The 16,002-nt window shown below is 60.5% G+C and overlaps 3 protein-coding genes across 4 annotated transcripts in view; 2 read left to right on the top strand and 1 right to left on the bottom strand.

Moving 5' to 3' along the window:
• CHLRE_17g734773v5 (uncharacterized protein) overlaps positions 1-2,278 on the top strand; it is a 4,843-nt gene extending 2,565 nt beyond the window's left edge. Inside the window, exons 8-13 of one of the 2 annotated variants that reach the window (XM_043072518.1) lie at positions 59-388; positions 561-706; positions 869-1,186; positions 1,348-1,646; positions 1,766-1,826; positions 1,956-2,278. In XM_043072518.1, the coding sequence (XP_042914977.1) occupies positions 59-388; positions 561-706; positions 869-1,186; positions 1,348-1,646; positions 1,766-1,826; positions 1,956-2,111 (1,310 nt within the window). In that variant the 3' untranslated portion in view covers positions 2,112-2,278. Of the gene's footprint in view, positions 1-58; positions 389-557; positions 707-868; positions 1,187-1,347; positions 1,647-1,765; positions 1,827-1,955 lie in introns of both variants that reach the window. The other variant, XM_043072517.1, reaches the window with a different exon arrangement.
• A 22-nt stretch (positions 2,279-2,300) lies between these two features.
• On the bottom strand, positions 2,301-6,740 carry CHLRE_17g734757v5 (uncharacterized protein). The gene is made up of 10 exons (XM_043072516.1): positions 6,560-6,740; positions 6,051-6,365; positions 5,747-5,833; positions 5,198-5,269; positions 4,596-5,082; positions 4,339-4,499; positions 4,098-4,229; positions 3,866-3,978; positions 3,549-3,634; positions 2,301-3,429 (listed from the first exon to the last, which is right to left on the bottom strand). The coding sequence occupies exons 1-10, from the start codon at positions 6,688-6,690 to the stop codon at positions 3,019-3,021; spliced, it is 1,995 nt and encodes a 664-aa protein (XP_042914975.1). The 5' UTR covers positions 6,691-6,740; the 3' UTR covers positions 2,301-3,018.
• A 122-nt stretch (positions 6,741-6,862) lies between these two features.
• CHLRE_17g734741v5 (uncharacterized protein) lies at positions 6,863-10,540 on the top strand. The gene is made up of 3 exons (XM_043072515.1): positions 6,863-8,653; positions 8,834-9,651; positions 9,988-10,540. The coding sequence occupies exons 1-2, from the start codon at positions 6,944-6,946 to the stop codon at positions 9,287-9,289; spliced, it is 2,166 nt and encodes a 721-aa protein (XP_042914974.1). The 5' UTR covers positions 6,863-6,943; the 3' UTR covers positions 9,290-9,651; positions 9,988-10,540.
• Positions 10,541-16,002: the final 5,462 nt, after the last annotated feature.

Here is a 16,002-nt window from a genome sequence, read left to right as displayed (position 1 = left end):
AGCACCTCTTCTTGCCGGTATCCATTCTGACTTCTGCTGCGTTCATCCCTGCATACAGGCTCGGCCACGCCTGTGGCCCCTACCTCCAGCACGCCACCCAGCAAGCCCACCGGGATGTCGCTTGCAGCTGCGCTCGAGAAGCGCATGCAGTCCACATCTCAGCGCTCTACCCGTGTCACCCACGCCCACCTGCCCAGCACTGCGGGCGAGCACAGCCTTTCAGGATGGGTGGTCACCGTGCTGGCCGGCGCCGCCAACGCCGCGCACCCTGCAATTCACGCCGTGGGCGTCCAGTCTGACCGAGTCCATATCTTAGGTGATGACGGCACCATCCGCGCTGTGAGCGACAGGTGCAACGTTGTGCTCAACGTCATCAGCGTCGTCATGGGTAAGTGCTCGGGCCCGCAGCTGCACCTCCAGGGCCTTTAGTGCTTATCGTCCTGCAGAGCTGGCACGCCTACCATGCACGTACCTCTTATCCAGCCCTCCCTCCTGCCCAATTCATTATCCCATACCAACTTAGCCACCTCACTGCCGGCTACCTGCCTTGCCCACAGCAGACAACTCGCGCCGCTACCACGTGCCTCACCACATCACGATTACGAACCTCCATGGTGGAGTGAATCAACAATTCAACCCCGCAGTCGGCGCGAATCTGGCAACCTCACCTCGTTCGGTGGTGGTGCTGACTGCACCTCCCAACACGGTAAACGCTGCCCGCAGGCTATTGGTGGGCACCAAGTACCACAGCACCTACCTTGCACCTGCCACTGCTTGTGTCATGCACTCCGCCTGCATACGGTACTTAGGGTCCTCAGCGTCTATTGACAAGTATCCATTTCCGCGCCTTCCACGTACGCCTCTGCAGGTGCCCTCGCTTCGTGTGCCCATCAACTTCCTGACACCCCTCCATGCCGTGTTCAACGAGAACCTCATCGTCATCCCTCCCCGTCTTCCTGCTGCCGCCGCTGACCCTGCGCTGCCTGCCATTGCTGAGGATGCTGGTGCCGCCGGTGCCACTGCTGGTGCCGCCGCTGCTGCTGACGCTGCGCCCGCCACCATCGCTGGCGCTATGCTGCAGCCGCCAGCAGGAGATGACGATGGTGACTTACAGCTCGAGGACGTCCCAATCTTCTACGCAGGCCTCCTCAACGCCCTGGTGCGCCGCCCCTCTGTCACGGTCCAGGTGAGCCTACGCAGCTGTGCTCCACAACAACCTCTTAGTCGTACTCCACCTCCATACCATTGTATCTGCACTCCCCAGCCTCCCTCGCTTTGCACGGTGTCCATACATACCACTGCCACCCCGCTTCTCCACTGGCCCCTCCCCACTCGTCCGTGCCTCAGATCGTCCTCTCGCTCCGCACACCCACTTCGCGCCGCGCCATCCTGAACAAGCTGCGCGAGCCCACGGCCGGCCGCCGTGCTCTGTTCCTGATGGCCGCGCAAAACCGCGGCGAGGAGATAACCGCGACAATGGAGACCGGTATCATGGGCGTCACGCCCGACACTCCGCTCCTGATCCACATCCTAGTCGAGCTCCTGGTGCATGACCAAAACATGCTCACGCTCAACTCCAACATCGACCAGGCCGCCTTCACCAGCCACGCGCCGGTGTATGGTGCCTTCATGCCAGTGGTGCTCGAGTAAGTGCGCAAGCCACCCTCCTATATAGGTTGGGCTACGTACCTGCCAAGCTCGGCCCCGCATCACCCAACCAGTTTGCTCACCACACTGCGCTTCATCCAAACCTGCCTACCTGCAGCAACAACAACCTCATCGGCTACCTGCTGTCGGCCGCGCTGGCTGCATACGATGGCACCCTGGTGCGTTCCCTGGACTGCGCTCATGCCATCCACCACCCGCCACTCCACCTCACCATGCGTGCCTCTCGCATCTCCTGAGTGCACTCCACCTGACCATGCATGCCTCTCGCATCTCCCCGCACCTTGAAGGTCACCATGCCGCCTGATGTGGCGCGCGTCGTCTACGGAGCGCAGCTGGACGCCGTACTCGCTTGGGCCGCGCAGTCCGCTGGCTACGAGCCGCAGCACGCCCGGATCGGCCGTTGGACTATCGCGGGCGCCACCGTGCAGGCGCAGCTGCCGTAATGCTGATTACTCCTCCACGACTGATTACGCCTCCACCTCTGCTTAGAACCAACCTGCATTCCTCGCTTTCATGCGCAGCATGTGTGCACGGAGGCGTTTGTGAAGTGCTTGGTAGTGCGCGCAAATGCGCTATTGAAAAGCTGTGGCTGTTGCGTAGATGTATCTTCTGTGCGGCTGCTTGACATTTCCTAGTCTCAGTGCTTACAGCCTGGCGCAGTTCTGCTTATGGTACCACGACAAACACATTGATGTTGCACGTTGCCAACGTTGCGAGTTCTGCACACCTTCATTGTATACAAACGCTCATCTCATGCCATTGCACTCGCTGCCTCCTGTCCATTCCAGCACCTCTGCCAATGCACTGCGCCTCATGCGCCTCAATGCAGCACCCCACTACCTTTGCAAGCTTTCGCCAGCACGACACCCCGCGCATCTTCACCACAACAAGCAGCTACCCCTACTTCTACTTCCGCTGCAGCCCAGCCCCAACCGCAACCCTACACTGCTACCTGACTACAGCCACGCTGTCTTGTTACATTGCCCTTAGCGCACCCACACGCCCTCACAGAAAAACCGGTTCCCCAACGCATGCCCCTGCCCACAGCTCTACCCCACAATCCAGTTCATCACCCACCCACTCCATCCACTTGCTTGGCGCAAATGGCACAGTCCTTTTAACATGCAAATGCGAACACCTGTACGGCCACTCGCTGTCTCACGTGCATGGCCCAACTCCCACTGCAACACACCAACTCCCCAGCAGCGTTCGCGCCTGTTGGCGCTGCCTACCAAACTCCCGCTGTTCTTGCTTTATTTGCGTTGTGTACTCCCATGACCTCTCACTTACACAGCCCAACACGCCTCTACACGAACCACTACTACCCACCCGCTCCTCCTGCTACAGGTCTCAGGACTTGCCCTTGAAGTCCTGCCATACCAGGCACTTCACAATGTCCCGGTGCCACTTCAACCCTCGCACAGCAAACGCTAAATGCTCGCCCTCGGGCAGCGCCTCGCCGTCCAGCGCGCTCTTCAGGAGCTCGTCCCGCTGCTTCTGGATTTCATCCCGCCGCGCCTTCCGATCCGCTGCTGTACGTGCAGCCAACACGCGCTTCATGCCCTGTACCTGCAGCTCCTCCATCTTCTTCTTTCCGCCAGATGCCTTGATCAGCCGCGCCACACGCTCCATGGCCGGCACACGCAGGAAATGCGAGTAGCCATACCGCCGCGCGTCGCCAGTGGACTCCAGCACGGGCGCCGTCCCATGCGTGACCATGCCAGCAGCCAGCACCACGATCGTCATGTCGGTCGGCAGCACCTGCAAACAACAGCGCCCATATGACTTGCATGTCCGCACCGCGACCTCACTATACGCGCGCCTGGCCGACACACACAAAACCACACCCGCCCGCAGAGATGCACCACCTGGCCATTTACCTTGATGGAGGCGCCAGGCATCAAGAAATGCCCGCCGTCCAGGCTGCCGGCACCGTTGTGGCGCCACAGCATGATGCTGTACGGCCCTGCGTGTCAATTCCCACGCGAAGAAATTCACACTCATTAGCAGCACGCAGATAGCAGACCAGCACCACCACCTTGCCTCACAGTACGCCCACCCTCCCAGATCTACACAAGCCAGCTCGCACGCACACCCACTCACCCATCCACCGCCCGCCCCCCCCCCCCCCCCCGCCCACACACACAAATACACAAGCAGCGCTTCCCTGATATACACCCCTGCGCACCAGCCTCACCGTCCGTTGTGTCGAAGTGCAACGACACCGCGCAGTTCTTGGTCATGCTCACGAGGTTAGTTGCCGTGTCGCCGTACATCGCCTGGCGCCCCCAGGCAGACAAGAACTCATCCCTGCGCGCAGACCCAGAGCGTGCAGCACCACACATCAATGCTACGTACGCGACGCCCCACACAACCATCCTGCACGTACTGCCCTTGCATGCAGCCCCGCGGCTACGCGGCGCCCTCACCTGTACTTGGTCAGGTACGGCGCAACCTGCACCGCCGCCTCCCACACCGCCGTACACATCTCCTCCAGCGCCTCCTCGATGCTGAATGGATAATGCTCCGCCTCGCACTCGTAGATGATCTGGTTGACGTACCTGCACAGCAACGTATCAGTCAATCTCGGCCCCACCGCACATCCATGCCTCTCCTCCATGCCCGCGCCACCCTTGCCGCCCGCATGCAACACCCCCCTGGTGCTCTTGCCTGCAGATGATGTGTCCCACGCGAGCAGGCGACGCCAGCCCCGCCATCCAGAAGTTGCCGTCGTAGTGCTTGTCGATGTGAGCCCAGGCGTCGCCATTGTGGACCTCTTGACACGTGCGCGCCACCTTGTTGCGCAGAGCGCGCCCCGCCTCGCCCGACACCTGCAGGCAAGCGCGACAGCAGCATGCTGAACACGCACACCGCCATACAACCGATAACATGCAACAACATGCGCCCGGACCGCAGCTTATTCGCACCTGCCCTACAGAGACGAGCGGCGCGCGTTGCAGCCCACCATCTGCTGTGCGCCGCACGGCACACACCAGCACGTCCTGCCCGGTGACATCCAGCAGGCCGAACGGGCACTCCGCGAACCACTGCTGGTACCACGAGGTTTTGTCGCCGCCGGTGCTAAGCCCCTGCTGGCGCCGCACCAGCTTCTGGCCTTCGCCTTGCAGCGCCACCCCCGCTATGCGTGCCCACCCTTGCAGGGCCTCCAGCGCGAGCGCATCCGCAGCGGCAAGGTCAATGTCGAACACCCGAACCTGCTGCTCCGGCAGCGCGGCCCAGCCCATGCCCATCAGGATGTCGCGGATGGCACCAGCCTGCATCACCTCCACGAGGTGTGCGCTGGGCGGCTTGGGCGGCGCGAGGGCGTACTTGAGGTGCGTGACGATGCCGTTGGCGTCGAGCTTCACGCCGAGCGCGTCCAGATCCGGGCGCAGCTTGCACCACTGCCCCTCCCTGCAACCATGCGGGTATCCAAACATGTGCACAGCGTCGGCAGAGTGCCTTGCAGCAGTTGGCATGCACTGTCCCTGCCTGCCCTGCCCACAGCCGCACATACAAGCGAACCCACCCGATGCTGCTGGCCACGCCTTGCACAAGCAGCTCCTGCGCAGCTTCCGCTGACGCAGCACCCTCCTCGCGCCTCCATGCACAGAACACACAATTGCAGGCACAATGGTCAGTGTGAATCACCCATGCAAGGCGCCCACCCATGCCCACGCCTACACCCCACTCCCCAGGATGCGAGCCCCACACAACGGGAGCAGCGCAGAGCCTGCTGCTGCAAACAATGACTACGTCCCCCGCACCGGGGGAATCATGCCACTGCTGCAACAGATCTTGCGCATGCACCTCCCTCCACTTCCCACAAGCAACTACTCCCGCGCAACTACCCCCCTGCCAACGCTGCACTACCCAGGATGCGGGCCCCACACAACGGGGGCGATGCAGAGCCTGGTGCTGCCGACGACAGCATCGGCAGCCACGCCTGCCGCAAGCGGCCAGCGCTTCGCCTGAATCCCCCGCACCGGGGGAGTCATGCCGCACGCGCAGCAGACCTGTCCGATCTCAGTACGCTGGTGCCCTGCCGTTGCTGTGCTGAGAAATCCCGCTACTGCACCTGCTCAGCTCAGCGGCGACCAGTGTACGCTTGAACGTCTCCACCCAAGTCTTGGCGATGCAGAAGTTCTTGTTGCGCAGCGCTTGCCTGTATATACACAATACGTGCGCAAAGGCCCGCTCAAAACAGCGCCCCACAAAGCACCCCTGTGCGGTCCTATGTACCTCGCGCCCACTGCGAGCTCCTGTACCCCTCGCCCGCTTGCCTGGCCCCGATTCCGCCTACCCCCCTACCCCTACCCCCACCCCCACCCCGCACGCACACGCGCACACCAACACGCGTGGTCCCACTCCATCAAACACACCTTGTCAGCTGGCCGGGTGTCGCCGTAGGCGTCGGCGCGGCTGCCGCATGGCTGTGCGGGCTATGCGAAACGAGCCAGGCCTTGGCGGTAGCATCCTTGGCAACCCACTCCATACGAGCGTTGCAGGCCGGAGTCTCGCACGCGTACACCTTGCGAAGCTTGGTCTGGCCCGGGATCGGAACAAAGGCGTACCGCGCGCGCAGATGCGCCATCGTGCGCGCGATCACGCCCGTGCTCCCGACCACCAGCCGGCCCTGATACGGCGGCAGCAGCATGTTGGCGCCCAGCTGTGCGTCGGCCTTGGCGCGCTCCGATCTGCATTTGCAGCGGCGAGCGCAGCACATTCCCACGCAATCACTTAAACGCCTTCCAACGTTGCCGCTCCGCCTTTGCCATGCACCCATCCACATCCCTGCTGTCAGCACCCGCAAAAAAGCCACTGCCCAGCTTCATCGCGCGCCCGAGCGCTGAGCCGCCAGGCTTATCCGATTCCCGGCGCTGTTACCTACCGCTGCGCTTGAGCCGCCTCGCCTGCCTCCACAGACATCGGCCCGAACGGGACGATCAGCACATCATTCGCGTCCTGCCGCGGCTTCTTGCGCGCGCTCTCCAAATCGGCCTCGCACCGAACCCGACTCATTCCTCATATAAATAAACCACGAGGCTTCCAAGTCTATATAAGGAAACCACAAGGTCTATATAATTAAACCATCCGGCAACCTTTGCGACCGGCAATCCGCGAGTCGCCCATCATCTCGATCACACTCACGCCTACGCTGAACACAAAGGCTGAAACCAAATATAACAGTACATATCCAACATCACGCCCGCTATATCCAGCGCCTAGTCAAATCCGGCACTCTAGTTGCACGCGCCTCAACTTTAGCACCGACATGGCCCCGGACTGGCAGAACCTGCCCGCCGACCTTTGGCTCCATATCGCAACCTTCCTTAACACCGCTGATGGGGCCACTGCGCTCCGGCGCACCTCGCGCTTCCTGCGCAACAGCCTTTCCGCGCCTCAGCACCGCCGCGTGTTTCTCGCCGGCCCGCACACGTACCCTGGATACTTGCGACCTCGGCGGCTTGACACGCACGTGCCACCACCGGGCTGGCCCGGCCGCGCATTCCAGGAGAACTTCGCCACCGCAGCCGCCTGGGCCCACCTGTCCCTGCCGCAACGACGCCGGCTCGCATGCCTCGCAGCGGCGTCAGGGCACGCAGCCAGCGCCACTGCAGCAATCCAGTACAGCGGCGTTGCAATGAACACAGAGGTACTGGCATCCGCCGCGCAGGCTGGCTTGCTGCACCTCTGCCAACAGCTCATCAGCCACGGCTGCGCGCTCACCTGCTCAGCATTCGTGGCCGCCGGCAGCGCCGGGCACCTTGATGTCCTCACGCTCCTCTTCGACACGGTAGCACACGCAGACCCTCAAGACTGGCAAGAGCTGTACACCAGCACGCAACAGGGCGCTTGCATCGGCGGCCACAGCAGTGTGCTAGACTTCCTTAACGCCCGATTCGCACAGCACGACGCCTGGCACACCCTTCCAGCAAGCAGCATCAAGGCAGCGGCTGCACGCGGACACACAGCCCTAGTCGAGCGCGCCCTGCAGCATGCCCCGCCGTACAGCTGGTACGGCGCGTACTGGCGAGCCAAAATCATGGACGGCATCGCAGCAGGCTGCTCCACCCAGTTCCTGAACCACGTGCTCACCACCTACATTCCTGAGTGGCCGCACAGCTTGCCGCTGCCACTGCCTGCGGACCCAGCAGCAGAACCGCCCGCGGTGGACGCGCCGGCAGCACAACAGCCACCTGCCTTCCCAGCCGTGGCTCCGCCAGCAGCGCCTGCGCCACCACCACAACAGCCAGCCATTCAAGAAGCCTTGCCGCAGCCACCAGCACCTCAGCCACCCGATCCGTCAGTCGTGCTGCGCGTCTGCCGCAGCATCACACTCGCGGCGTCTCAACTGCCTGTGCCCAACACAGACAGCATCCAGCTGCTGCTGCTGCGCGCACCGCAAGGCTGGCAGGCTGTTGCAACAGACCTCCTGAGCTCTGACACGTTCCTGCGCGACCCGAACCTCAGAAACATTCCCGCGGTCCTAGCAACGCTGGCCGCAGCCGGCGTGGCTGTGCCGCAGGACCTACGCAACCGCCTGCTTCTACAGCATGGCACCCCTGACGAAGCTGCAGACACAGTCCTCCACATGGGCGAAATGGCCGCGCGCCACTGCAACGCAGGCTGTACGCTCTTCTCCTCGACCCGCGACGAGGGCGTCATCCGGCTTAGAGACAACCGCCCACAAGCAGAAGCATTCCTACGCCGCGGTTTCAGCATAACAGCGCACGACTTGCACATGGTTGCACAGATCTCCTCCTGGGACACAGTTGCCATGGTGGCTGCAGCCGTACCGCCTGCCCATCCGCAGGACACCTGGGCATACAACTCGGCTTTCACCTCCGCGGCCCGCAATGGCGCACCCCTGCCCATCCTGCAGCTCCTCCATGACCGTGGCGCTCGCATCGACCTTGACGCCATCGCCATGGCCGGCAGCGAACACGCTATGCAATGGGCATACGACCTACTCCTACAGCAGGTGCGGGCACGTGTCCGGGTGCGGCAGGGGCTCGCACGGCAGCAGCGTCGTGCCTAGGAGTCTAGGTGTCCACCGTACCTCCCGCCCTCTACCTGCCGCATCCAAAACCTGCTGCGGCCCCATGCCTTCCACTGCACGCCCACACCTCCACTCCAATCCGCCATCCCCCACCCTACGCAGGGGCACCAACAAGTGCAGTCTACCGGCGCATGGACCGGTGCCATTCTCCTGGGCCCACCTGACGCTCCCTCCAGTTTCTCCAGTGCCGCGAATTTCGCACTCTGGGCCTGCAACCTGCCAACCCTGCGCGTCCTGCGCGCCACGCCCGACGGCATGGCCGTTGCAGCATTCAACGTTCTCCAGCCAACCACTCCCACCGCGCCCGGCAACGCACTTGCACCCACTCCTGGTCCTCCCACCATCACCAACACGTCTGACGTGGCGTGGAGCGTGTACGGCCACGGATTCGAAGTCGTGCACCTGTGGGAGGCCTGGCACGCGCCCGTTTCCGTAGATAAATGGCGGCACCTGCATGCTGCTGTCCTGCACATGATGCACTCTCGCCATCGCGCACCACCCGACATGATCAACGTGCTCCCGTATCAGCTTGCGTGGGTACTAGCGCACGTGCCCTAAACAATGCTACCTCTGCTTGCATCTGCACCACGACTTGCAACAAGGGAGACGTAGGCCTCACACATCAATGACGGCTGTTGAGCACAGATCATCACAAGCGCTGAGGTGGTATAGCTGTTGTTGTTGCACTGTTGCGTGTGTTCACAGCAGTCTGCCTCACGGATGGGCACCACCATAGAAGCACTAATGATGTTGGGGGCGGTCGTTACGTTTGCCTTGACCGACAGCTAGAATTGATGGCATATCGTAAGAAGGCTCAAAGGGCTGTATCTATGCGTGTTGAGTGTTGACGGCGGGTTGGGTCGACGGGACGCAGCAAGGAGTGGGCGTATCATGTCAGTGTCCACATCGTACGGATCAGGGTGAGAAGCGGTGGCAACCTGTTTTATCAACTAAACGAAGCTATTTTAAGGAATTCGGCCCCTAACACCGCCCCTGCCTCCGTAAGATACGAGCGCTGTTGAATTGCAGCCCAGCATGAACAGCCCATTAATCACTTATGTTGGTGATGGCGCTGGTCAACACTCGTTGCTTAATTTGCACCAATCAATGCCTGTACGGCTGACACACCTTTCCAAGCCTTGACAACCCAGAACCCAGAATCCTCCGACCCGCCCTGCAGCACCTCAGCACACGTTACATCCGTGCAGCCAGCAGCACAACCCCCACCCCCACCCCCTCCCCCGCCTCGCGCCCAGAGGAGGAGGGTGTGCACAATCAGGCCCCCGGCCTAGCTGGTTAGCGATTTGACTCGTCCTTACGGCAGAAGGGACCCGGGTACAAATCCGGATAAAAGCCCAATTATGCAAAAGGCGAAAGATTGGTGTGAAACCGATTGGTGATCCCACGAACGAAAGGTAATTGCCCATAGTGGCAATTGCGGGCTTATGCCCGCTGCAACCTAGAAAGGTCGTGGTGCAGAAGTCCGATTCAGTGGCGAGGTCCAAGGTTCAAGACAAGGCTCAAGATCCAAGGCTCGAGGAGGAGTGCCATGGCTCCTCGGTTTGCACAAACTGGCAGTGCTCCACTACTATAACGCGGCGTTTCCCTAGCACGATATGTTAGGTGTGCAGGCTCGGATGTAGTGGACTTTGAAGAGCGGCCTAGGACTTGGAGGTTGTAGGTTCGGAGGTTGTGACTCTTTCGTGGTGAGGCGTCAGCGTGAGGGGGGTGGGCCCTCTCGCCCTAGTCACCTTGCCCCGTTAATCCATGCCAGGACCCTATGGGCCGGCGTTGTAATTATTATTATTATTAATTATTATTATTATTATTATTATTAGGGCAGTTTGAGGGCGTTCGTTGCGGGCCGGTGCAGCAATCAGTTTGTGGATTGGGCCAGCGTGGACTTGTGATACGGATTCCAGGTCATAGTAGAGGGAGAAGATCAGCTGGCTGGCTGCGCGTGTGGCGTCGCTGGTATTCTTGGGCCATTGGAGGCCGCCAGTCATTACTTGCGCGCGTATGCCCATCCACCGTGTGATCAGGCGTGGGCGTCCGTCTTGGGGTTGTGTGCGTTGTCTCAGGAGTGCACGTTCTGCCATATAGGCTTTGCGGGACATGCCATTGGGGTCGGGGTCAGCTTCACGGGGGTCGTCAGGGTTAGCGGGATCGGCCCCGGTTATGGTGGGCCAGCGTGAAAGCTCAGGTTCAATAATGAAGTCTCCGGCCTGTGCCCATCGGGCGGGCGTGTCATACGCGCACAGTGGGGCCTTTGTTGCATTGTGGTCGCGAAGGTAGGTTTGGACTGGGTTGTGTGGTTCCCCGTCGTTTAGGAAATACGGGGTGGTCAGGTGTGTGGGTAATAATAATAATCCCAACGCTGGCCCATAGGGCCTAGCATGTATTAACGGGGCAACGCCTTCGCTGATCATCTCTCAACACAGTTCGAGAGAAGGCGGGAAGTCACCACGACCACCTTATCATTTGCCGGTCCTGCCCACCGGTGGGAGCGGGGTGGATTAAGCCCCTGGTGTCTTATCCATGTTCAGCTCGGATGATCTACCCTCACGGCTTTCGGTACCTGAGATCGGGGGATCAGGTAATGCCGACTGTCGGGCAACATCTCAACTGAAACTCTGGATCGCTCCAGAGTCCGGCCCCTTTGCCGGCACTTCACGACCGCTCTCTTATCTGACGTTAGCCACGGATGACAAGGACACGACTGAAGAGCCGTGCGGTCCCTGCGTGATTTGAATACGCACGGAGGTTTCCCCTGTACCGAATATGGGGAGGATCGAACTCGGGTCTGAACCGACATTACACACCAACTTATCGCTAAGCAACCTCTGCCGTGGTCGATCAGGTGTGTGGGTATTTGTCGAGCGTAGCGTGGGCGCGGTAGCGTAGTTGGGAACTTCTGTTTCCCAGGTGGGATGCCAAGGCGGGGTATGTGTGTTTGCCCGCTCATGTCTTTTTGCAGCATGGAGTAGAAGCGCGGGGCCCACATGACAAGGTCAGCGGGTACGGTGTCTCCTGCCACGGGTTCGCCATGGTCCAAGACAAAGCCGTGTCTCCCTGTGTGGTCGCGTTGTCCTCGCGTGCCCAGTGGGTCGTGTCATGGCTCCGCTTCGATTCTCCGTTCCAGGCGTTTAGAGGCGGACGGTCCCTTCACTTTCTTAACCTGCAGATTAATCCGCTTGCGTTTGTTGGTGTTGGTTTGAGTTTGAGGCTGCGTGGCTGGAGTGTCGGCGGGGGGCAGGGTGGGTGCTGTACCCTGGGCTAGGGCGATGGGTGTGGCGGTTTGGTTCGGGTCGGGCGTGCCTGCCTGCGTCGGTGGTGCGGGTATGGCCGCCAGTGTGCATGCAGTCTCAACGGGGCGAAGGTGGCGGGTGAGGGCAGCTTGGCGCGTGGGCACGCCTCGGGGCTGGGCGGCCCGGGGTGGTGCGGTTGCGTTAAAAGCGGTGGGCGCGTGTGGTTGGGTCGAGTTGGGCTCGGGGTGTAGGGTGGTCATATGTTGACGGTGAGCAATGAGAGTGGTCTGGGGGGCGCCGGTGGCTGTGGCGGATTGCGGGAGCAGGGCCGTGAAGGCGGGTGTTGCCGGGAGGGCACGGTATTGCTGAGGGAGGGGCAGGTGGCAGTTGTAGGTCTCCGGATGGTCATATGGAGCCGCGCGGGTTGGGGCACCTTCGGCACTAAGGCAGAGGCTCAGCCTGTTCAGCGCGATACGGTGTTGACGTTTGCATTGGTTACGGGGGAGGCGGAGGAACAGGGAGTCAGAGGGAATCAGGCAGGTTAGGCCTTCTGTCGTGCGTTCCGTGCTTATCAGGGCTCTGAGGTCCAGGCCGGCCTGCGCCAGTGTATGTACGAGGTGGTGTGGGATGGGTCGGCGGTTACGGTCCACTGCTTGGAGGATGGTGTTGATGGGGCCGGCATACGGCGCTCCGTGGTCCCACAGGGTGATGTCGTATTCTCGCATGATACTGAGTTGTTTGAGTGTGGTGTAGAAGTGGCTTTCCCGACGTAGTTTGTGTATGGCTGCTGTGCCGGCGATGCGGCTTTGTAGGTCCAGCAGGGCATGCGTGACCATGCCTAGTCTGCCGGGGTCGTTCAGGGCAAGGGTCAAAGCCCGTGTGATGACGGTACTGTTAAAAATATATGTTTAAGATTATACGATATCTCGCTGCGAACACGCGCGGATACCAGCTTGGAAGCACTCTGTTGAGAGCTGTCGGGAAAATCGGAGCTTTGAGCCCCAAAATGGCCCTCCTACGGGTCCTTATCATGTTAATGATAAGCCTCACAAACAAGTTCCCGCTGGAAAGCCCCCGGTCGTCGACTGGACCCATCCACCCTCCTGGAGTCTCTCGGGCTCTCGTAGACCTATGGTCTCGATCTCGTGAGCTGTCTCAGACAACAGGAATCGGTGGAGGGGACCCATCGGCCGAGCTCCAGCGGAACTGGCAAGAAATGGCGCCATTATCCTCAATTTCTCCCCCGGAAGCCCCTCACGACTCCCAAGACTGCCTGCTAGCGAATGCAGAATATCAGGAAGTCAAACATGTAAACCGTTCCAGCGAAGCAAGGGACCAAGAACCGAGACCCAGCCTTGACATACAGTGGGAATCCCTCCCAACACCCACGAATAACCACCAGTATATCAAACGTGATAACCAACCTACAGCAGAGCACTCACACGAGACAGAACGCCCTCTGAACAAGCTTCCGACATTATGGCAGCAATACTCAAGAAAGCCTGATATACACTACCAAAACCACTCGGATAAACAACAAAACAAGAAAGAAACCTGCACCGCCAAAGCCTTCCCCAGCGACCTGCCCTCCCAGACACAAACAAACTACATGGAACACTCATCAGATACGCCCAGACAAGAAGAATACCAATTAGGTAGAACAAACCGAACAAAGGTTAAATACCGACACGCGACTGACCCCGTCACAGGGCCCATCGATAATCAATCGAAAGAAGGAGCACTACCACTACATTACAATAGAATATGGCACCCTCCAAAACTCGTTGAGAGCCAATGCAAATCTACACTACACCTGGGACGAAGCACAGCTCGTATGCAAACAAAAATGACACCCGCAAGCTTTGCTAGTGCCTCACTTAACAATACTCGCTGCTATGGCCAAAGCCTATGCCTGCGGTCCCTACACTCGGCTTCCGCCCAGCGGATCGCCAGCGCAAGCCAACACTGCGAACCATTTAGCGCCTACAAGACCTCAAACACCTCACATCGCCTACCCGCGCTTCCAATGCAATCAATAGGGACGCATGGCATCACGCAAGCGAGCTGCGCCGCGAAGCCCGACACGCCGGGCAAGCAGCACCCCCTGCGTGTCGCCTTCGACGTGCTGCAGCTCGAGGCATGGTACAGGCTGGCCAGTGCGCGCGCGCCCTGCATCACCACAAAGGCTGGGCCCGCCGTGGCCGCGGCAATGAGCACCGAAGACGAGGAGGGAGCCGGTGAGACGGGGCAATCAACACCCCCTACTCAGCCCCAACGCAGCAACCACCCACCTGTGTATCCTGATGCCGACAAAGCAAATCTGTGCCCCACCTGTCTGCAACCACAACCTGTACCTAATCCTGCCCAAATTGTACCACACCGGTCACCATGCAGCCTAAATCTACCTAGCGACACCTGCGACGCCATACGCACGGGACCTGGACCCCTCCGGCTGGGCTCACCCAAAGGCCCATGGCCTACAGAGCGTCATGTCCCCATGCAGCAGCGCCTCATGCCCAACTCGCCTGGCCGGCACCAGCCTTTCATACCAGTCTCAGCTCACCATATACAGCAGCCAGTCAGCCTTCACGTCAGCCCGGCCGCAGCTAAGCAGCCACCCTGGTTTATTTTCTGCGCCGGCCTCAACGTTTTGACACTCGCCATGCCGCACCCTCCTTTCTGCCGTTCTCTTTCCTCTTGTCCTCGCATGTACGTACTACTCCTGGCTCACCGCGGATGCCTGGCTGTGTTCCAGGTGGGTCTCTTGGGGTTCGCGTTATCACAACGCATCGCAGCCTTCGCTTGGTAGTCTGCGGCCAGTCTGCGCCAGCCCAGCCTCTGACAGCCGTATACACCAGCTGAGAGTCACAAGCATTAGGACGCCGGAGTGGCGCAGCTTGGCGCGCGGTTATCTCGTCAAAGGTAACGTAGCAGTTGCGGTCGCTGCTCATGCTCACGCTTTTCTTTTTGCTTGTGCTAGCTCACTGGCCTCGGCTCTACAACGTCATGTTCGCTTGTGCGTGTTGCGTTTTTTCAAGCATTTTCAATAACAGGAGAGAACAGGGATAATCGCCCCTGGGCCCCGGCAAGTTCACGCTGGTATCTGTTGCCCAGTGGCAGGGACCTACTTAAGGTCCCGCCCTTAAGTGTTTGGCAAGGGCGAGCCTCCCGCTTGCGGGTGCAGCCACCATTCACGCGGTTGGCACGATGCCCTGCACGAATCTCGTTTGTACTGAGACTATTTATGGAACGTTGCTGGCTTTTTTCTTGACAGCGCTTATCTCTTCTGGCTTTCACGTGGACTTCGGGGTTTTGTGACACGCCGACGTCGTCGGCACGCCCGCAGCGCCCCAGCACGCCCCGCCCCCCCCGGGCCCAGATTCTTGTCGAGCTCAACGTCGCGACGTCCAGCCCAGCTGCCAGCCCGGTTCCTCCACCCGGCCGGCCCCGCTGCACCGTGCGTGGGCCGGTTCCTGGACGGGTGTGGGGAACCGTACTACGGTCCGCACCCGTCAGTTTACCCCATGGCCTACAGAGCGTCATGTCCCCATGCAGCAGCGCCTCATGCCCAACTCGCCTGGCCGGCACCAGCCTTTCATACCAGTCTCAGCTCACCATATACAGCAGCCAGTCAGCCTTCACGTCAGCCCGGCCGCAGCTAAGCAGCCACCCTGGTTTATTTTCTGCGCCGGCCTCAACGTTTTGACACTCGCCATGCCGCACCCTCCTTTCTGCCGTTCTCTTTCCTCTTGTCCTCGCATGTACGTACTACTCCTGGCTCACCGCGGATGCCTGGCTGTGTTCCAGGTGGGTCTCTTGGGGTTCGCGTTATCACAACGCATCGCAGCCTTCGCTTGGTAGTCTGCGGCCAGTCTGCGCCAGCCCAGCCTCTGACAGCCGTATACACCAGCTGAGAGTCACAAGCATTAGGACGCCGGAGTGGCGCAGCTTGGCGCGCGGTTATCTCGTCAAAGGTAACGTAGCAGTTGCGGTCGCTGCTCATGCTCACGCTTTTCTTTTTGC

Source organism: Chlamydomonas reinhardtii, chromosome 17 (genome assembly GCF_000002595.2).
Source record: "Chlamydomonas reinhardtii strain CC-503 cw92 mt+ chromosome 17, whole genome shotgun sequence".
Classification (NCBI taxonomy): Eukaryota; Viridiplantae; Chlorophyta; class Chlorophyceae; order Chlamydomonadales; family Chlamydomonadaceae; genus Chlamydomonas; species Chlamydomonas reinhardtii.
This window is presented reverse-complemented; position numbering and strand designations above follow the sequence as displayed.